General features: G+C 35.8%; 1 protein-coding gene across 4 annotated transcripts in view; it reads right to left on the bottom strand.

Moving 5' to 3' along the window:
- LOC127437095 (ankyrin-1-like) overlaps positions 1–23,244 on the bottom strand; it is a 115,512-nt gene that overhangs the window by 79,692 nt on the left and 12,576 nt on the right. For all 4 annotated transcript variants that reach the window (XM_051691806.1, XM_051691761.1, XM_051691770.1 and 1 more), the window contains exons 3-20: positions 23,028–23,126; positions 21,622–21,720; positions 21,208–21,306; positions 16,744–16,929; positions 15,107–15,205; positions 14,905–15,003; positions 14,711–14,809; positions 9,437–9,634; positions 9,185–9,283; positions 8,798–8,896; positions 8,400–8,498; positions 6,133–6,330; positions 5,931–6,029; positions 2,914–3,012; positions 2,496–2,693; positions 2,242–2,340; positions 2,013–2,111; positions 702–800 (exon numbers count right to left, since the gene is read on the bottom strand). In XM_051691806.1, coding sequence (XP_051547766.1) covers positions 702–800; positions 2,013–2,111; positions 2,242–2,340; positions 2,496–2,693; positions 2,914–3,012; positions 5,931–6,029; positions 6,133–6,330; positions 8,400–8,498; positions 8,798–8,896; positions 9,185–9,283; positions 9,437–9,634; positions 14,711–14,809; positions 14,905–15,003; positions 15,107–15,205; positions 16,744–16,929; positions 21,208–21,306; positions 21,622–21,720; positions 23,028–23,126 — 2,166 coding nt within the window. The remainder of the gene's footprint in view (positions 1–701; positions 801–2,012; positions 2,112–2,241; positions 2,341–2,495; positions 2,694–2,913; positions 3,013–5,930; positions 6,030–6,132; positions 6,331–8,399; positions 8,499–8,797; positions 8,897–9,184; positions 9,284–9,436; positions 9,635–14,710; positions 14,810–14,904; positions 15,004–15,106; positions 15,206–16,743; positions 16,930–21,207; positions 21,307–21,621; positions 21,721–23,027; positions 23,127–23,244) is intronic.

The raw sequence follows: 23,244 nt of genomic DNA, 5'->3' as shown, positions 1-23,244 counted from the left end.
GTATGCATTATACATGAATTTCATACTTATAAGCTGCACATTCACACAGAGTACTGAGAACCTATAAAGGATGTATTTTGTATCATACTAGCTAGTGATATGTTTTGTTTTTAGCTAAGAAATTCATTGTTATGACAAAATATGGCAAATATAAAGGGACTATAATGCAAGAATAATAAATCAGCCAATAAAGGCTTAATAAATACTTTATAATGCCAAACAAGTCCATAAATAGTCACTTACAAGTGTAATTATTAGTTAATTATATAATCATCAGTTATTTCTGATCCCTAAACTAAAGTGTTACCGACAAAATAAATAAAATAATAACAAAATATATTTTAAAAATATTTTAATAATGTAATTTTGTTTAAAAAAATTATACAATTCAATTTGATGGAACTTTGATATGAAATTCAAATGCATACATCTTAAAAATAGGCTAAAATATTTTTGATTGTAAACTCATAAAAAATTAATAATCTCCTATTTTTTTATTTCGTGATGTTTTCAAAATACTACAACTGTTTATTTTCCGGTTTAAATTAGATTTTCATTTTCACTGTGATCTCATAGTGACTTTTGACCCCACTGTGTGTATCATACAAAACAAACAACAATGTACACAATATTTAATGCAAGTTGTGGGATACACTGGATAATTTGCATGATTAAAGATTAAAAAAGGGCTGAGCTCTTACAGGTGTGATTTCATTGGGTTGTGCTCCATGCTTCAGGAGCAATGTCACAATGTCCGTATGGCCCTGCTGAGCAGCCTGATGTAGCGGTGTATACCCCATCTAACACCCACAAAAACAGGTTACATTTTGACCCCATATGAAAGAAAACATCACAAATGAGATTGAGTTGTTTCTCCTATACAGCACTGACATTAAATGGAACACAAATAGAGACTTTGGCTCAAGTCTCCTGCTCAGATTTTTCTTCTGAGAAAATTGAACGTTTCCCTCTAAAGTTTCACAAGAGATCTCATCAATGCCCTAAGATTTGATTTCCGATTTGATACCAAAGTCTGCAATCAAAAGTCAGAGATTTCAATATAAACTAAATATTTTGAAATATTTCTCATCAGATTCTCCGAAGACCAAATTATATTTGCAAATGCCATCCACATTATTTTGTACTTGCATTCTATGTTAACAACTACAGTGTCTCATTTGTTTCTATTTGTATTTCTCCTATGGAACTGTATGCGAAAAATCTGAGAATAAGTTGATACTTAAAGGGATAGTTCAACCAAAAATGAAAATTCTCTCATCATTTACTCACCCTCATGTCATCCCAGATGTGTATGACTTTCTTTCTTCTTATGAATGCAAACAAAGATTTTTTTGAAAAATATCTCTGCTCTGTAGGTCCATACAATGCTAGTGAATGGTGGCCAGAACTTTGAAGGTCCAAAAGGGACATGAAGGCAGCATAAAAGTAATCAACATGAATCCAATGGGTAAATTCATATCTCCTGAAGTGATATGATAGGTGTGGGTGAGAAACAGATCAATATTTAATTCCTTTTTTTACTGAAAAAATCTACACTTTCACTTCCACATTCGGCCACCTACTGCTATTGATAGTAAAAAAGGACTTAATTATTGTTCTATTTCTCACCCACACCTATTACATTGCTTCTGAAGATATGGATTTAACCACTGGATTACTTTTATGCTTCCTTTATGTGATTTTTGGAGCTACAAAGGTCTGATCACCATTCATTTGTATTGTATGGAGCTACAGTGCCGAGATATTCTTCTAAAAATCTTAATTTGTGTTCTGCAAAAGAAAGAAAGTCATACACATCTGGGATGGCATGAGAGTGAGTAAATGATGAGAGAACTGTCCTTTTTGGGTGAACTATCCCTTTAAATGAGAAAACAAAGTCTACTCTGAAGAATTCCTCTGGGACTACACCTACTGTTTTAATCAAAAGTTGACACATGTATGATAATTATTCCTTATAAAGCTGAACAAAACAGAAAAAATATTTCATTTACCCTGGTTTTGCTGTTTACGTTGGCCTGTTGCTGTAAAAGGAACTTAACCATCTTGATATTGCCATAATGACAAGCCACATGAAGCGGAGTATACCCCATCTAAAGAGAATTCAATCATAATCATATCATAATTATCATTAAATCATGCTATTTGCATCACAATATGGAAAAACAATAAAGCTTTGGCCAAGTGTTCCATACTGAATTGGTTAAACATGCAAGTATTTACCCGAGTAGCAGCGTAGACAGACGCCCCATGCTTCACCAGTACATCAGCAATGCCAACATGCCCTTCCTGAGCTACAAGATGTAGGGGGGTCAGTCCACTCTGAGGAGGAAAAATAGGCAAATGTACCAGTCTAGTTCAGACACGTACAGGTGATACGCTTTCACAATGTGCTTGGCTCTAAATTGAGGAAAGGAAATCAAATGATGGCAAATCATAGTCACTGTGGGCAAATTAAAACAAAATGGTAAGCTTGCCTTGTTGCCCAGATTTACATTCGCCTGTTTAGAGATGAGCAACAACACCATGTCTGATTGACCCTCCTGGGCGGCGAGGTGTAAGGGCGTGACCCCTTGTAGTGACTCAGCATTGGCAGAGGCTCCATGCTGCAGAAGACTGCTGGCCACTTCCACCTGGTTCTGCTTGGAAGCAATATGGAGTGGAGCATAGCCATTCTGAGGAGACAACAGAACAGGTGGATAAAGCATGAAATACACAAAATACACATAGATTCAAGACAGATACTCTGACAAACATTATCTTATATAATTGTGCTTGTAAATTAATTTGTTTAATCTTTAGTTAATTAGAAAGCAAGGCAACGATACTCATTACTATAAGAATTTTTTGTTAAGTACTTGACATTAAAGAAAACTGAGGAGATCTGTGTCATACCCGAGCTGCACTGTGTGGTGATCCACCTTTACTGAGCAACAGATTGACCACATCCAGGTTGTTATGATGGACAGCCACATGTAATGGTGTGAGTCCAACCTATAGATAAAGTGAGAAAAAAAAACATAACATCAATACTCTCATCAGTGCCATCTATAATGACAGATTAAAATGCCATAGATATGAAAAAATACAATTCTAACTAGTGGTAGACCAATATATTGGCCAAGCCAATTAGCACCAGGCCACCAACCCCCCCCCCCCCCAAACACCTTATGTTAATTCCAAAATCGACCAACAGCATTGTGAACAGACAGTGGTGGTAATATTGTTTTTCTCAGTTGTGCATTAGTGTAACATGTTACATCTTAAATTAAGGCCAAAGAATACTTTGGTTTTCCACATGCTGCTACGTCTCGCTTACAGAGCGCCTGGCGCAAATTTCATCATTAGCATAGTATGTGCATATTGTCCACGTGCAATCCAGTTTATCTAGATATGCTGACAGCCCGTGAGTATACTTTTAAAGGCTAAACGTTAGACCATGGAACAGCGAGATGGAACAGCATGCAGAAAGACAAAGTAATCCTTAGCCTTTACTGTAATTAGATTACAGTCACTGACTTACTCCATTATTTGGTTTACACATTTATGTCTAAGAAACAGATTGTGTGTCACATTTGTACTTTTATAGTATTAGTTGATTATTAATTAATTAAGTTGTGTCAATTAATAAAGCTGTGAGTAAAGTAACATAATTAAAAAATGTATGAGTAATCTGTAGTGGATTACTTTTTGAGTAATTTCCCAACACTGTCAGTAGATAATAGCATTTTCTGTTAAAATATTTCTGTTCTGTATAAATATTTCTTAGTCAATTTTCAGTAAATATTGTGTACAATATTGTTCAAGAAATAAGCAGCGTTGGGTAGATTACTTCTGAACTGTAATCTGGTACTGATTACAAATTGCATGACTAAAATTGTAGTCAGTAATGTAATCTCTTTGATTACATTTTAAAGTAATCTAAACTGATTGCTTTTGGATTCCTTCTGACCTAATTCTAGTTTCCTGAACCAAATTTTTCTGTTGAACCTAATTCCTGTTTATGTCACATGAATTCAGGTAGAAAAAACTGGTACTACGCATTAAAGAAAATTTACTTAATGGAGTGTGTGTTTTACTCACTATTTACCTGTTTCTGAGTGACACGTTTTTGACAGTTTTTACTCCTGCAATTTTGTGTGGTAACAGATCAGACCAGTAATATTTGTGAATCAACATCACAAAACAAAACAAAAAGTCTCAAAAGTTGTCGCAATAGCGCATTCATGTACATTTTTGAAGCCAAAAGCAATTCGCAAAACTATAGCTAACTTTACTGCACTAATGCATTCGGTTCTGCATTAATGTGTAGATAACCACTCCATCTTGAGTATAATTATAGCCACCTGGCTGGTGGTTTATATCAGATCTTTGTACGCAATTACACCCCCCACCCCCCTTACGAATACACTCAAAAATTTACCGAAGGTATATCAGCTGTTTTAGTCTGAAATATTTACAATATTTAAAATAATTACAGGGATCAATAAATTATGAAACATTTTCTGCAGTTGCTTGATTAATATGTAATCATGTAATCCATAAAAAGTAACTGTAATCTAATTATGAGTATTTTAAAATGTAATTTAATTTAATAACAAGTACTTGATTTTGTAATCTGATTATGTAATCCAGATTACATGTAATCTGTTACTGTCCAGCACTGGAAATAAGCAATAACATAAAGAAAAACTTAATTAAAGCATAATAAACATTTCATTTAATACCAGTAGTTTTTGGGTAATACTTTACAATAAGGTTCCACATTTTTAAAAACAAAAGTGTATTTGTTAAAGGGATAGTTTACCCAAAGAATTCTCTCATCATTTACTCACCCGCATGCCATCCCAGATGTGTATGACTTACTTTCTTCTGCAGAACCCAAACGAAGATTTTTAAAAGAATATCTCAGCTCTGTAGGTCCATTAAATGCAAGTGAATGGTGTGACTCCAGTGGCTAAATCCATGTCTTCAGAAACGATATAATCGGTGCGGGTGAGAAACAGATCAATATTTAAGGCCCCCCCTTTTTTTAACCATAAATATCCAATTTCACTTTTACATTCTTCTTCTTCTGTTTTTTGGCAATTGGCATTCTTCGTGCATATCACCACCTACTGGCTGGGGCTCGTCAAAGGTGGAGATTAAAAAAAAGAAAAAGAAAAAAGACTTAAATCTTGATTTTTTAAATCTTGATCCACACCTATCGTATCGCTTCTGAAATCATGGACTGAACTACTTAAGTCTAATTATGGATTACTTTTATGCTGCCTTATTGTGATTTTTGAAGTTTCAAAGTTCTTGCCACCATTCACTTGCATTTTATTGCCCTAGAGAGCTGAAATATTCTGATAAAAAGCTTAATTTGTGTTCTTTAGAAGAAAGAAAGTCATACACATCTGGGATGGCATGAGAGTTAGTAAATGATGAGTGAATTTTCATTTTTGGGTGAACTATCCCTTTAACATTAGTTAATGCACTATGAACTAATATTAACTAACAATGAACAACTGTATTTTTGTTAACTAACATTAGCAAAGATTAATAAATGCTGTATAAATGTATTGTTAATTGTTTGTTCATGATACCAAATGCATCAACTAATGTCAATGAATGAAACCTTATTGTAATGTGTTACAGTTTTTTTTTTTTTTTTTTGTATATCTCAGTTGCCATAATTAAATTGTATTATGTATTTATGGGTATTATATCGACCATCAGCCACCTTGCTCTATAGATTTTGACATCAGTTACTGCGTTTTGGCAATGGAAAACCCATATCGGCTGACTTTAATTTTAACTATTTGAACTATTCTGTAATTAACTATTCTTAACCAGGATTGGATTATTCCAACACCATGTCGTTGTTAAAACATGTATACATGAATGAATGCTGTTGATTTATAGCCTACCTTGCCTGCAGCATTTGGGTTGCCCCCTCTCTCTAAAAGCAGCGCTGCTACATCTACCTTTCCATATTTGGCTGTCACATGAAGAGGAGTGAAGCCTTTCTGCAAGACACCCAAAACATGGCATTAAGGTTTAAAGTAAAAGCATGAATAAGCAAACTAAAGAACTTTTAAACTCTAGGCTCAGGCTGAGGCAGAAATGTACTTTGGTCATTTTGGTAAGCTGGGCGTTCATGTCAAGTAGGAGGCTGGCAGTTTGTGTGTGCCCCTCACGGGCAGTGATGTGCAGTGGGGTGTGTCCAGCTGTGGTGGTGGAGTTGGGGTTGGCCTTGTGCTCCAGGAGCAGCTTCACCATCTCGTTGTGGCCCATGCGGGAAGCACAGTGTAGCGGAGTCTGGTCATCCTGATAGAGGTAAACCAAGCTATCAATATATATATATATTTTTTCTTATTTTGTTTAGAAAGCCTCATTTAAAGCTCATTTAAACAGAATTAAAGACCAAAATGGTTGTACAAAATAACAAAACCCTAACAAAACTAAAACCCACAATTGAAATAATAATAATAATAATAATAATAATAATAATTATATATATATATATATATATATATATATATATATATATATATATATATATATATATATATATATATTTATAAAGTTTTAAAAAATATATACAAGTTATAAAAAGAATAAAATGATTTTGTCCTTTTATTAAAAAAACAAACCAAAACACTTTTATAATTTTTTTCAAGAACACATATAAATATAGCAATTATCGGGGTTCAAGCGGTACAGGGCCTTTAAGTGATTGTGCAACAAAATATTAAGCACTAATCTGACAGCCCGTAAGCATATAAAATAGAGATAAAGCAAGATTATTTTCAACAATATCAGGTAAATGACCATAGAGATATATGTTTTAACATTTCTGACTATATAGTGCTACATATTGTCCGATCTCCACCAAATGTTGCATGTTTCTTTAAAATAATATCTCGCATAGGCATACTACATTTGATGAAAATCTGACTTTTTCTTTAGGAGTTATTGGCTTTTGCGTAATCTAGGCCACACCCATATGTTTAAATTACCCTGTTATAGCCATGCCAAACAATTAGTTAAACTTTTTTTGATAACGATTGATCTAGGCTGTCCAAAGATTCTTCCTGTTCAGGTTTTGTTGATGTTGCGTAAAAAACCTAGGATTAGTTCGCAAAGATAGGTTTTTAAATAATCTCAAATATTTAACAAACGATTTGATTGACACCAATGGTTCTTGAGGAAAAGTTGTTCAGAAAGTGGAGATCAATCATATGGTATGTATAATTTGTGTCTTTATGACACACCGCATAATATTCAATGATTTATACGCATGTAAAATGCGATAGCGCCCCCTGGTGGCCTTTTTTTTTCTTTTTTACAGAGACCTCTCGGGCCAAGAGACAAATAGGCCCAGAAAGCTTTGTTCCGATCAGCCTATGTCAAATAGAAGCTGAAAGTTGAATGATCGATGGTGGCCCATTTGAGATATGCAACTGTCCTCATAGGTCTTGATGGCACCTTGGACAAAGACTCTGCATGCATAATTACAGGTCGATCAGACCAATGGTTCCTTAGTTTGAGCCATTTTTTAATAATTTTTATAAATTATATTAATTTTTATAGTGCCACCAAATGGCCAAGGTGAGCAATTTTTTTCATGTGTCCTCAGAATGGTAAGTTCCCCGAGTTTTGTAAAAATATCTCTTACCGTTCAAGAGTTATAGGCATTTGCATAAATGCCTAGGAAAAGCCAAGGATTCCAGTGATATAAGGCACTTGAACCTTATATCACATATGGTCGACTATGACATACGGTTTAGGAGTTATGGCGCAAAACACATTTGCCTTTGCTACAGCGCCATCTATAGGCTAATCGGGGCGAGAACATGCACATACGTAACCAGCAGTACTACCATTCCCCAAAGTTTCATGTCTCTAGGCCTTAAGCCCTGCTCACACCGCAAACGGCATCACGTGATGAAGTGACGTAGCGACTTCCGGCGACACGAGCTGTCGCGACCGTTGGCAATAGAGATCGCAGTGGGGAGCGACAAGACAAATTGAGAAAATTTCAACTTTATGCAAATGACAAGCAACATTCGCGAGCGACTACCAGTGAGAGTGAAGACAGTGTAGCTGTACTGGAGTCGACTCGAGTGCAGGCAAGACGGAGAAGTTAAAAGTTTCTGTGAGCGATTTCACTGTTCTATATAATTTGTCTTTAACCACATACATAGTTATGGACTAATAAAATGATGCGTGGAAAACCGTGTCGGTAACGTTCATCTTGTTTAATGATATGATGCATTAAGCACTGCTGCAGGTTATATAAAATGCTCTCCCCTCATTAATTTCTTTAAAATTAAATTAAATTAAATTAAATTAAATGACATTACATTAAATTATATTACATTAAAAAGGAGTACCTTGGCTTTAGCATCAACTGGGGCTGCATTTTGTAAGAGGAACTCCGCAACTTCACAGTGACCTGCTCGAGATGCCATGTGCAAAGGTGTTTCCACTTTCTACAAATACAGATCAATAAATTATTATTATACAATCACTTACTGTTACTGCAAAAGCAGAGATCACACTCAATATTTCTTAAAACATTGATGGTGCTTTTTTGTCCTTTTTGGAGCTTAACCGTCATGGTCACTGGTGTTGTATGGAAAGAGCTTTGTAAAGATTGTTCATAATGTATCCTTTAGTGTTCAAACAACATAAAGAAAGGAAAATAGCAACATAATGACATGACAAATAATAACAGAATTTATGGGTAAACAATTCCTGTATCTGTTGATACTATATGTCAGTTGCTTACCACATTTGAGGCGTGCGGGGAAGCACCTTTCTGCATCAGTATCTTCACTATATTCAGATGACCCATAAAGGAGGACACATGCAGTGGGGTCAACCCGGACTGTTGGACAGAATTCAAACTTACACAAAGAACTAAACATATCACAGTCTTAAATTATCGCTGGATGATTTCTCAGAGAGCTATATTTGGTCCTGAGACACTACTTATACTGCATCTCCCTATTTAGTGTTCCCTAAAATGCAGTGGTGTGCAGTCAGCCCCACTTCAGACCCTTCAAAGAAGGGATGAGAAAATTAGGATGGGGCAGTAACCCACAGAAGGGGCACTCGATGATTATATAAATAATATAGAATTCTTGCAAACAGAGGAAATGTTCTTGTTACTCACCTCTGTAACAGCCTCCAGCGACGCAGAATGCTTTAACAGCAGATCCATTACACGCATGTGGTTCTTCTTACAGGCAATGTGGAGAGGTGTAAAGCCATTCTAAGCATTCCATGAGAGTGCAAATATAAGTGCATTTTCATGAACAGTTTATGGATAAATGCAAACAGAACATATTGAAATACAGCAATATCATATACAATATAACCATTTAGCACAGCCACACGTGTACATACTGTATGTGTGTGCACTAACCAGAGCACGGGTGTTTGGTTTGGCTCCTTTATCCAGGAGCACTTTGGCCACACGATGATGTCCACAGTGTGCCGCCACATGCAGTGGTGTAAGGTGATCTAGAGTGATGTCATCAATCTCTGCATTGTACTGTAACAGCTGTCTGATGCAGTCTAAATGTTCGCCCTGGGCTGCCATATGTATGGGCGAAAGGCCATTCTGTGAAGTGATAATACCAGAACATTTGCGCCCAAGCCACCAAAGGTATAGGCTTTTAAAAAGTATGACAATTAACCTTCTATTAATTTTTTTAAGCATTTTTAAGTTTTAACTTACATTTAGCACACATTTATGATATATTGCAGACAAAGTTTGAATATAAGTAACTGCACTGTCAATAATGATGTGCAAAAAATGCTGACAAAACTCCACTGAAAACATTTAAACTTGACCCTTAAAGCAAAATATTTAATCAATTTACGTCATTGTATCTACTTTTTTTTCCCTATTTAAATCTTTTTCTATTTTATCCTATCACAGAATAGTCAGGATCCAAATTTAACACTCACCAACAGAGTTGGGGCTAACGTGATAAAAGTAACGTGTTACGTAATCAGATTACTTTTTTCGAGTAACGAGTAAACGCAATATTCTTTTTAATTTTAGACCATAATATTGGAGTTACTTTTTAAATAAAGTAACGCGTTGCTTTTGTACACCTCTACTGTCCCTGTATTGTGAAAAATCACGAGTAAAAGTGTGCAAACTTCAGGGAGGAGACGAAGTGCATGACTGGCATTGTAGTTCTATAGAGTGTGAGGCCAGAGACTATTTAGCAGAGACGAGTCACTTCTATTTAAATAAATGAGAGAAATTGGAATGCTCAACCAAGAAGCTCTAGCACCCAACAGTCAATGGATGTAGAAAGGAAGTCCCGCCTTGCAGGTAAAAGAGCCAATCACCTTTTAGATACAGACATCACCTGTCAATCAACATTGACTAACGCACATGCGCATTTTGTGTTTTAGAGTAATATGAGGTCAACAACATTCGGTTGAGTGAAACGCGGTTGATTTCTGTTTTAATACACACTGCATTAAAAAATCAGTAAACACATTTAGGCAGAGGGATTATAAGACTAGTCTTCCACTGGCCACGACATCATACACAGGGTGAAATACTAGCTCAATTCACTGACTTATGCAGCCAAACTGCTCTGTATTACAGCTCCCCTTAACTGGGAGAATGGGATGAGAAAAGCTGAATCTGGATCAGTGACTCCAAGCAACGAGAACATGTCTTAGTTTCTAAAAAGATTCTACATTTTTGTTTTATAATAAACAAGTAGTTTGATTCATGAAACAAACCATTTTTATGACATTTTGGTAGCATTAAATACGATTCCATTCAAGTTGTATCAACATGCGCCTTTGAAGTTGTGGCGTCTGTACACACCGTGGATCAACTCAAAACAAGCGTGCACTGAGATGACTTAAGTGAAAAATATTCATTTATTCATCAGACTTATTCCTTGAACATGTTAGGCTGGCATTCCCCACTGAATTTGATCCTGACTTTTGAAAAACATCTCAAGTTGACTCTGACATTGTCGATGAGCACCGCACATGATGACATATATGATGCAGGTTCAAGTGTTTGACTTTGCTGCTTTAGGTAAGTGGTTATTCTTCATTATTCATATTGGCTGCCATGTTGATGGAAAAACAAATCAAGCATGTTCATGTTATTGATTCTTTATTATAAATATGACGTAAAGACCTACTTTCTAAATATCTTTTTGTTTGCTATTTTGTTTTAACATGAGTCATACAACTACAGTAGCTAGCATGACCTGTAATGTCTCTTGTATGCAATGCATGGCTTATTTTTATGGAATGCATAGCATAGCAGAAGAGTAACAAGAGAAAAAAGTAACGCAAAAGTAACGCAAATGTAATGTAACGCTTTACTTTCCATTAAAAAAAGAACTTTTTAATTAAGTTACTTTTTTAAGGAGTAACGCAATATTTTTTGTGTTTTTTTTTTTTGCCCATTGAGGACAATAAAATTACAAGTGATGTCTACTGCCCATATGCAGTGTGTGTGTGTGTGTGTATATACACACACAATAGGGCTGTCAGTTGGGCAGAGAAACTAAATTCAAATTTTTACCTTAAACATTTTCAAAATTCAAATTTAATTACAATTTTAAAGTCAGCTGATTTTTAAACTGACATTGTTTCCTTAGTCCACAAAAGGGCGCAAAGAATACATAAACCATTTAGCACCGTGTAATATTACTGAACTAATGTGCATAAAATAAATAAATAAAAAGTTTTAGTCGGCCCATATTCTCAAATGTTAAGTCAAAAGTAAAATGAGGGGAGAAAACGCTTCAATAGACAGTTCACATGGTCTTACACTTGCACTGATGCCACAGTATACTTCCCCAGACACAAGCTTCATGATAACAGCAAAATACCGCATTGTTTTTTTATTCATTACAGTTGTATGTAGGGTAGCAATATTCTAGATAGCAGTGGTATTCGGCTGAACTTTGTGATGAAGCGGCTCAGACTATGAGCCCCTGCCAGGGGCTGTTCAAACAGACAGAACACAACAGAATGGAACCGAACGTGAGGCTGAACTCCTTTCCTGACAAAGCGTTTAAAAGCCCATTGCTTAATCTGAGAAATACTTAAAAGAGAGCAAGACGCAATGGCCAAAAACCTCCACCTACTGTAAGGGGCTGTTCACACCAAGCACTTTTGCAACCATCCATTTGTTTTTCTATGTATACAGGTGCATCTCAATAAATTAGAATGTCGTGGAAAAGTTCATTTATTTCAGTAATTCAACTCAAATTGTGAAACTCGTGTATTAAATAAATTCAGTGCACACAGACTGAAGTAGTTTAAGTCTTTGGTTCTTTTAATTGCGATGATTTTGGCTCACATTTAACAAAAACCCACCAATTCACTATCTCAAAAAATTAGAATACATCATAAGACCAATAAAAAAAACATTTTTAGTGAATTGTTGGCCTTCTGGAAAGCATGTTCATTTACTGTATATGTACTCAATACTTGGTAGGGGCTCCTTTTGCTTTAATTACTGCCTCAATTCGGCGTGGCATGGAGGTGATCAGTTTGTGGCACTGCTGAGGTGGTATGGAAGCCCAGGTTTCTTTGACAGTGGCCTTCAGCTCATCTGCATTTTTTGGTCTCTTGTTTCTCATTTTCCTCTTGACAATACCCCATAGATTCTCTATGGGGTTCAGGTCTGGTGAGTTTGCTGACCAGTCAAGCATACCAACACCATGGTCATTTAACCAACTTTTGGTGCTTTTGGCAGTGTGGGCAGGTGCCAATTTCCTGCTGGAAAATGAAATCAGCATCTTTAAAAAGCTGGTCAGCAGAAGGAAGCATGAAGTGCTCCAAAATTTCTTGGTAAACGGGTGCAGTGACTTTGGTTTTCAAAAAACACAATGGACCAACACCAGCAGATGACATTGCACCCCAAATCATCACAGACTGTGGAAACTTAACACTGGACTTCAAGCAACTTGGGCTATGAGCTTCTTCACCCTTCCTCCAGACTCTAGGACCTTGGTTTCCAAATGAAATACAAAACTTGCTCTCATCTGAAAAGAGGACTTTGGAACACTGGGCAACAGTCCAGTTCTTCTTCTCCTTAGCCCAGGTAAGACGCCTCTGACGTTGTCTGTGGTTCAGGAGTGGAATACGACAACTGTAGCCAAATTCCTTGACATGTCTGTGTGTGGTGGCTCTTGATGCCTTGACCCCAGCCTCAGTCCATTCCTTGTGAAGTTCACCCAAATTCTTGAATCGATTTTGCTTGACAATGATAAGGCTGCGGTTCTCTCGGTTGGTTGTGCATCTTTTTCTTCCATACTTTTTCCTTCCACTCAACTTTCTGTTAACATTCTTGGATACAGCACTCTGTGAACAGCCAGCTTCTTTGGCAATGAATGTTTGTGGCTTACCCTCCTTGTGAAGGGTGTCAATGATTGTCTTCTGGACAACTGTCAGATCAGCAATCTTCCCCATGATTGTGTAGCCTAGTGAACCAAACTGAGAGACAATTTTGAAGGCTCAGGAAACCTTTGCAGGTGTTTTGAGTTGATTAGCTGATGGCATGTCAAAATATTCTAATTTTTTGAGATAGTGAATTGGTGGGTTTTTGTTAAATGTGAGCCAAAATCATCACAATTAAAAGAACCAAAGACTTAAACTACTTCAGTCTGTGTGCATTGAATTTATTTAATACACGAGTTTCACAATTTGAGTTGAATTAATGAAATAAATGAACTTTTCCACAACATTCTAATTTATTGAGATGCACCTGTATAATGTATGAAGTAAATGCACAGTTTCAAGGATAGTAAAAATATTTATTGTAGGAATGTCATAAAATATCTATACATCGATTATTGACCGGCATGTTATTTTCTCGATACGTTTTTGAGGCATCAATATATTAACATTAGCCAACATTTAAATTAGAAGCCTAATTTATGTGCTTTCCAGTGCACTGTCATTTGGACTTCTGTTAACTGTACTCTGTTGTGATAGCTTAGGGAGGCCACAAGGGGGTGATATAACATTTACTGTACTGACTACTAAGATATCGTCACCTCTGACAGCCCTACATTTGTGCAGCAGGTGTTTTGCATAGTGTTTTATTGTGGATAATGTTATGCTATGGCGGATTAATAAATTGGAGAGTTTTGGTCAAAGCGAAAAAGAAGTGAAGTTTGGAGTCATTTCAGATGCTGGGTTGATGGAGCTGGCCAATTTCCCATATGAACAGACATCATGGCAAATGGCAGGTATGCGCAGAGAAATGCAACAAAAAGGTACATCCTACAACTGCAAAAGCTTTGAACTTCATCACATTTGGAGAGTCCTTTTTCCCCAAACAATTTAGAGGAAATTAAACCGAAGCCTGCCGCTCACACTTTACTAATGTTGTGTTGAGAAATATGTATGAAGAGACAAAGACTATTGTGTGAACGAGTAGCCCTATTTATATCTGTAAAGAATGCAGATATAAATCGATAATCATCGAGAAAATTTTCTGATTATCGATGTGTGACAAAGGCATCGTCGATCCCAAGCCTAATTTATGACAAGTAAATTTTTCCAATTATGGTATGGCACCTGTGGCAAAAAGTTAATTTTGGACATTGTATAGCATGTACCCCTGCTTTGCTACACCCATTTTGTTCCTTGCTGTTGTCACTTTTTTGTAAAGCCCATGAAGGGTGCCTACTTTAGTCTTGGCATGTATTGGGGCTCCTTGGTCCAGAAGGATCTCGATTATTCTTACATGGCCATTTCTGGCAGCACAGTGAAGAGGAGTCAACTCATCCTGTGATCAAAGAACAATGAATGTGTAGACAAATCATGAGAGACTTCAAATTCCTCAAGATGGGTAGAGTTTAGAATTGTAGATTTATAACATACTTTAGTCTTAGCATCAATCTTTGCTCCTCGGTCAAGCAGAAGTCTGACCATGATAACATTTCCTCTCCTTGATGCAATATGTAGAGGTGTAATCCCATTCTGAAAGAAAGTCACAGTAGTTTGCATGATGCTATAAACAGTTAGAAACACATTATATATAGAAGAACAATGTGGAAAACTGGGAAGCGTTCAGAACATAGACCTTGGGCGTGAAGTTCACATCAGCTCCTCTGTTTAGGAGAAGCTGGGCTACATTCAGGTTCTCATAGTGGGCCGCTATATGGAGTGGCGTGAAGCCTGTCTGCAAAGGATCATCGGAAATTGACTTAGTAACCAGCACATGCAGTCAAGTTCTTCCACACCAGACTCAAAAAAACAAAAAAATTGTTTTTTTGCTGGTGACATTTTATGACAGTTCCATGTTGATAGTCAATGAGCTCTTTGGCATGCCCCATTCTAATGTTTATTTTAGGAGATGGTGTGGCTGTATGCTTGATTGAATGCATATATAGTTAGTAATGTATGTAGCTGAAATAGCCAGAACCATTAATTAAGAGGGTGTCCATTTACAATATTTTTGACAATGTAATGTATATGTTTACATAGATTAAAGCAGCATTACAGCAGTTGTACTATGGTTGTTGACGCTAAACAGTAAACCACTCTTTACCGTGGTAAAATCACTGGGACACATGCAATATGATAAATATGATAAAAATAAAAAAAAACACCAATTTTCAACAAATAATTACAATTATGAATGATAATCACTATAGGTGTTTCTACAACTTGGGCACTTTTAGCACTGTGAATTTCCAGAAAATAAAATCTTATTTTTCAGTCTCTCACTAGCATTTTTAATTTATTTACCAACAATGGCCCAAAAAAATTCTGCTCACAAGTGCTATTTACCATGATTTTTCTTGGATTTCTTCTTACTTTTGAACTTATAATAATAATATTATTTGAATAATAATAATACAAAAATAATTTGGGGGTACATTTTAAAATGAATATGACTTCAAGTTTAGTTATGACACTATACATGGTGAAAGCTGAAAGGTCTTTTGAACGTGTAATCTGTAAGTTGCATACTCCCTCTTTGTCTAGCATATAAAGTGCAGCGTGCTATGAGAGCTGTCGCACTATAATCCTCCTCCTCCCCAGCACCACCTGTATAGAGCTGCTGTATGGGGATTGTATGTATTTGGGGCGAAATTTGAAATTTGGTGTGGTGGAAATGATGCTATGGGGCAGTAGCCATGTTTGAAAAATGAATTAATCATTTTCACTCATTAAATATTGAAATGGTTTATGTTTATTTCACTCTTTGTTTAAATCATCATAGTTAAACATGCAATGATTTGTATTTTTAGAATGTATTTTTAGAATGTATTTTCATAGTTTCATATCAACAGTCTGGGTCTGAGACAAGGCTAAAACTAAAATTATTAATATATAACATTAAGGGCATTTAAAAAGTAGCAAAAATAAATTGTGAAGGCCTGATTTCTGTTGAAGGCCTGATGAAGTCAGTTTAATGTGACCTTGACATAACAAAAAAGTTGAAATCTAATAAAATCTGAAAAAACCTCAGACATGACATTGCCCAGAGTTGAAGAAACACCCATACAGTATATGGCTTATACAGACAGACAGACAGACAGACAGACAGACAGACAGATAGATACTGTATATGAATATACAGAATGCACACACATTGTGGATTATCCAATCAGAGTCAGAACTACATGTTTTACCATTTTTATATTAGTTTATTTTATGTCTACTTGACATGAAAAAGAACTAGGAAAACTTTTTACATCATTTTACACAAACCTTGCTTAAGACATCAGGGTTTGGGTCGTTCTGTAAAAGCACAGCGGCAGTTCGGGTGTCATCGTTTCGGGCAGCGATATGCAGTGCGGGAAGGCGGACCTTGCCCTTTGTACCATGGTTGATGAGCAGGGCCACCACATTCTCATGGCCCTGCTGAAGAGCCACAGCAAGAGGGGTAAAGCCATCCTGCCAGAAAGAGACATATACAAGAGACAGAGTCTCAGACCTTCAGGGTTAAACAGAACAATATTTCATTTAAAACATAAAACATTTTGTGGATGAATTGCAGCGTTTTATATTATTATAGTGTGATATTTTGCAAGACTTGCTGTAATATATAAGGCCAAAAAAAGAAAAAAAAAAAAAAACATTTTTGTTTTTATTGTTTCCACAGATACATTTTCCTCAAAGTACTTTTCTGTTAGGACTCTTTGGTTTAATACGTCTATTATAAACTAATCTAAATCACCATTGTTAATCACAACGGAAGCAATTCATTTCGCTATATGATCTGGAAAGTGATGGATTATACTTGAGAAAGTTGGGTATTCATAAATCAAGAACAGATGTGAAATTAATAAATTTTCAGAATTTTATTTTTTTCTTAATTGGCTTATGTGAGTTTCTGTGTGTAAAGAAAAATTAAATTAAACTTAATTAATTAGTTTTTTATTTATTTTAAAATGTTTTCAATATATTTTTCTTATATTATACAGTATACATTAATATAATAAATTTAAAATGAATATATGACTAAGTTTAGTTATGAAACTTTACATGGTGCAAGCTGATAGGTCTTTTGAACATGTAATCTATAAGCCAATCAAGTTGCATACACCCTCTTTGTTTAGCATATAAATTGCCTCAGTTGTTTGCAGATAGCAGGTCACAGTGCAGCGTGCTATGAGAGTTTTCACACTATAATCATCCTCCTCCCCAGCACCACCTGTCTAGATCTACTTTATGGGGATTTTACTGTATGTATGTCTGTAAAGTAAGTCTTACTTGCTCTGCAGCAGCATAAGGAGATCTAGTCCAACAAGACCAAACTTACTAACTTGTCATATGCAGTATATAAAGCCACCTTTTCACTACATCTGACAAAAGAAGTCATTCATTTCCAGTGGAGAGTCGCACGAGGGCTACGTGGGGTTATGACCATCTCCGGAGGCGACAGATCCGATTTGAGCCTCGGCTGCATTAAAATATTTCAACTCGTGTAACTAGACCGTATGTGACCGCCCGACTGGAAGTGGTGTATTCATGCAAAATTATTAGCGCGAAGTGATAAATATCAATAGATTTTGTCCTAAGCTTTTTTTCTAAACACCTGCTACTTCTGTATTTGGACAATTAATAATGTAGAATTCAGAAATTATTTTTTACATTGCAAATATCACAAAAGCTTTTGGAATTACAGTAAACATGTGATTAAATGTGTACATGTGTCATTTACTTCTACACACGTAAAACCTAAATCACATCTATGAATTTCTGATTCATATTTGCTGAATTGGGGTTGTTGTTGCTGTTAATTATCATAATATAAACTATAAAAATAGTAATAATGATAAATAATACTATTAATAATAAATACTGCGTGAATATTAATCCCGAATTTTATTGAATTCATTCATCTGCTCAACAAAATCACACACAGTAATGTCATTCTGAGGTAAACCTTTGGTAGCTTTTCCTTCAATGAACAAAATCAATTACGAGCAAAATGACAATTCATCACGACTGCCACTAGGGGGATAAATACGACAGTCGTATGTGAATGTCGGAGAGAGTGAAAACGTGGCTTTCGCAGCATCTTTTTTAGAATACATGCTGTAAAATGTAATTTGTAACGTATTCTGTTAGATTACTCAAGTTCAGTAACGTCTAAATACTTTGGATTACTTCTTCAGCACTGGTAGATTTTTTTCACTTGTTTTGACTATAAAAACTCTGTCAGTACAGTAAGACAAAATACACATGTTAAAAATACATTCTCTGAAAAACCTAAATATCTTATGCAGTGTTGTTTCTAAAACAAGATAAATCAAATTGATCTTATTCTAAGGATTTTTAGTTAAAAATTATTTAGATTTTTTTTTTTAATTATGATCCAACGTGAATTTTCTTGATAAAAAAAAATATGATCGAGCCTGGTAACATGTGCATGTAAAATGGCTAGAAATAGCATTTTAGCTTAGCGTAAAGCTGACAATTTACACAAGGTTTATTTCTATTTCTTCTGCTCCAAACTTACTTCAAACTTACTTCTCTGTCTGCTCGTATGAATGTAACACATCATAAGAAAGTGTTTCACCGCTGTTCAAATGCACTTTGGATCACACCATTTATATGTATAAATGTTTTCCATCTGAAAGGACTAAATATTAAATGAAACAAATGACAATAAAATGCAAAGTAATCTCTTCAGTAATCAAAATACTTTTTGAATGTAACTGTATTCTAATTACCAATGATTTAAATTGTAACTGTAGTGGAATACAGTTACTTATATTTTGTATTTTAAATACGTAATCCCGTTACATGTATTCTGTTACTCCCCAACCCTGGTCGTATTTATGTATTATTATTCGTATTATTATTACATTGAATAATATTCACTCTTAATGAAATGTATTGCTGCACTTTAATGTGTGAATCATATTATCAGAAGCTTAAAATGAACACACTTAGCATTGTAAAGCTTTTATTTGTGCATAATGGATTAAAACTTTAACAGGCGCTCCATCCAACGGAGTTGTGCACATGGGTTTATGACTGCTTTATATTTGACCAACCACCGGATGGTTTTCGACACTGCAGAGCCTTTGAAACTTTTCCCCAAACACTCAGCAGAAAGCATCAAAGCTTCACTCATCTTAATTTATTTCCCATCCCTAGTGGAAAGTTTAAATAAAGTAATGCACACAAATGCACATCTCCTTCTTGGCCATAGACAGCAAGGCGGTAGGTGCTCAAAAATGTGGTCAATTGTGACTGACGTCACTTCCAATTACAAACACGCCCCACAGTATTCACCTTATGCGCCAGAGAAACAAGCGCGCATCCATTTTGAAAGTTTTGTCTCTGAACTGCCGTTCTAGCGGTTCTATGGATATCTATGGTGTTGATGTCAAAGTGTAATTTGCTACCGAAGTGGATTTACAGAATATAGAGTTGTCAGAAGCTATCTTGAGTATTTAAAAGTGTTCAGGGGACATCATAACAACACATACACACACACACACACACACACACACACACACACATAAGTGTATGTTTTATTTTATATTCCATTTACAACCATTTTAATCACATTTAAGCCTTTAAAAAATGTATGGTGACAAATTAATTAGTACAATTGTAATTTTCTTTAATGGTGAACTTGCATGTGTAGAGCTGTCACTGCTGGAAATTTCATATTAACTACACATTTTAACACAAATTATTAAAAAGTTGAAACATAAAAAAATAAGGAGAATTACACGTATAACAATTAAACGCTTGTATCATAAAAAAGTGCAGTGTGTCATAGCTGTCCGAATGTAATCTGCCAGTTCCAATTTACCTCCGTGGGTGTGGGAAAAAACAAACATTTACAGTGACAGAAAAAACACCTCACGAGCATTTTCACGTAGTAAAGGGGTGCTGTAGACACGCACCAAATCTTGGTGAAAAATACTTTATGTGCTCCCACATGTAATCCATTTTGATCGACTCTTCTTAGTATCTTCAATACAAACAGGAAGTTAGATGACAAAATTCAGAAGAGCGGAGCATGAAAAAGGGCCGGGGCTGAATAAGGTGAATAAACTCCCACCCCCAATACTGATTGACAGGTGTCTCTGTAAGGCATCAGAAATGCAAGTGCAAAGGGAATTGCGATTCCATTTGAATTTTGGCAGGCTCCATACGGGACGCCGAGGAAGTGAAATGGCAAACGAGGTAATTAATATTGCTTTTTCAATATGACAGGGTCATAACTCGTAAGACATAGGAAATGTAATTGCAAATGGACTTTGCTTTTCCAATTGAAATTTGGCAGACTTTGGCAGATGTTTGTGTACATGAAAATGCAAACAGTAATACGCAATTTGCAACTGCATTTGGATTATGCCACAATTTATGCGTCCACAAATAGAAAACACAATTTGCAATTTGTTTTGAAAAAAGTCCTGAAAATCCTTCCATAATCGATATCTATATAGAACCGCTAGAACGGAAAATTTTCAAGATGGCTGCGCGCTATTTTCTCTGGCACATAAGGTGAATAGGTCACTCTGCTTGCTCTGTAATGTTATGTTGCTATGGTTACAAACAGCGCATTAATATCGAACGGTGATAAAAACCGACCAGAACTACCTGTGCAGTCAACGGTTTGAACTGCATGCATTCCAGGCAATTAGAATCGAGTATTAGAACAGAACATGGTATAAAATACTTTAAAATTTCTCCCAGCGTTACCTCAGTTGGAATGGTCTGATTGGCTCCGTTGTCCAGGAGAAACTTCACAACCTCCAGGTGATTCTCTTGTGCAGCCATGTAGAGCGGAGTGAAGCCCTTCTGTTGCACACAGACATAAAAACACATATGCAGATACAATACCCAAACTAACACAAGCACACATATACACAGATGACAATAAAGGCAGACAGATTTTAGTTCAGAAAGCAATACTACATGCATTCAAAATCATTCAAATATTCAAATGAACAACACAACATCCAATTTTTATGTGGACATAAACACCTTGGTGAGTTAGGTCAATGTTAGCATGGAAAGAGTTAAATATTATACTGTAACTTAGCAATACAGCATTCCAGTGTTCCAACCCCTCTTTAAAAAAAAAAAGTGATAGCTTCCTTTTTGATTGCACACCTGGGACTGAGCATTGACGTTGGCTCCATAGTTGACAAGCTCTGTGACGACTTGTTCTTGTCCAGCTAATGCAGCAATGTGAAGAGCAGTATTTCCTTTCTACAGGAGAAATATCTTTATATAATGACAAGGAAACATTCATCGAAAGCTAAACAGCATGTTGCCACTACAGTATGATTTCCTGTAGAGCTGCTTTGAAACGAGGTGTATTGTGAAAAGTGCAATACAAATAAAAATGACTTGATTTGACTACATAAGCATTGTTTGAAGTATCTTGTGCAATCCAATGTTTTCATTTCTGTGTCTTGGTTCTGCAATGTCTTGTTTTGTTAATATAATATACAGCGGCCCCAGAAAGCATTTGGACACTTAAGCTACACTTGTATGAATGTCATTGCATTAGATAACAAAATAACAAATCAAGTAACATTTGTTTTAACCTCTTACGCTGTGCTGCATATTTTGGCTCCCACCTGCAACTTTTCATACCCAAATTTAAAAGCTCATCTTACACACAAACAGTGGACTAATTGCAAAATATTGGTCTCATTTCACAGAATCATATATAAAAATAAATAAATAAATAAATAAATAAACATTCATAAATATTATTGTATATGTTTAAAATCTTATGATGATCATACGTTTTTTTATCAAATGTTTATGCTGTCTTTGAAAGCCTGTGTTTCAGGTTCTGTTTGCTCTGTCACTGTAAAAAGTCACTAGATGGCAGCAAGTACTAGGAAAAGATATTTTTCTTCATCACCTTCTATCACTATATACAGATCTTAAATACAGGTGGGCTTTAACGCAGCTGAGCACTCGGCATGTGCTCATCCATAGGCATTCACTCTGTTTTGTGATTCCATACACTTTCCCTAGAGTTTCGTCTAATATCTTGGTCTCTGATTGGACTAGAAGATCTAGATGTTGTTGGAAAGCTGAGATCGTCAACTTTGCAAAGATGTATATACTTCATCATTTAAATGATTTGTTCTGCATATCTGAGACATAACATTGGATTATTCACCCAAGCAAGCTCACAGACAAGTAGAAAATTGCTAATTATTTTGGTTTTAAATTATAAATCAATACATATACTGTTCAAAATTCAAACAAAAACATATTGTGTCACTTTCTGGCACATGTCAGTGGAACATGTCCATAGTCAATGTGTTTAACTACACCTGTAGTTGCTCTGCTATAACACCTGTGTGAACTTTAGTGGACTGACCATCACCATGGGACCAGTTGGTTAAAAGTAATTTGCTCAGAAAAGTGCATTTAGCTCTGAGAAAAGGTCTAGTGTCATATGTTGGCTCATGCTGCTTACAGTAGTTTTATATTTTAAAGTGTGGCTCCAGTGTCCAAATAGTTTCTGTAGCCACTGTTGTTTTAATTCTTACCTTTGTGGTTGTCTCAAGTACAATACCATGGTGCAGGAGTTCCAGCACCATTTTAACATGGCCTTCTTTCGAGGCCAAATGCAGCCCATTGAGTCCATTCTGTGGAAGGAGAGACACAGCAGAGCAAACCTCACCCTTAAAGTTATTTAATCTGGAAGAACACTGTAAGGTAAACACAGGTCTTTCACATTGTAAGTGACTGTAGGAGCCCTAAAAT

The sequence above is a fragment of the Myxocyprinus asiaticus genome, chromosome 4 (assembly GCF_019703515.2).
Source record: "Myxocyprinus asiaticus isolate MX2 ecotype Aquarium Trade chromosome 4, UBuf_Myxa_2, whole genome shotgun sequence".
NCBI lineage: Eukaryota > Metazoa > Chordata > Actinopteri > Cypriniformes > Catostomidae > Myxocyprinus > Myxocyprinus asiaticus.
The sequence above is the reverse complement of the archived record's forward strand: the minus strand, read 5'-3'. Positions and strand labels throughout refer to the sequence as shown.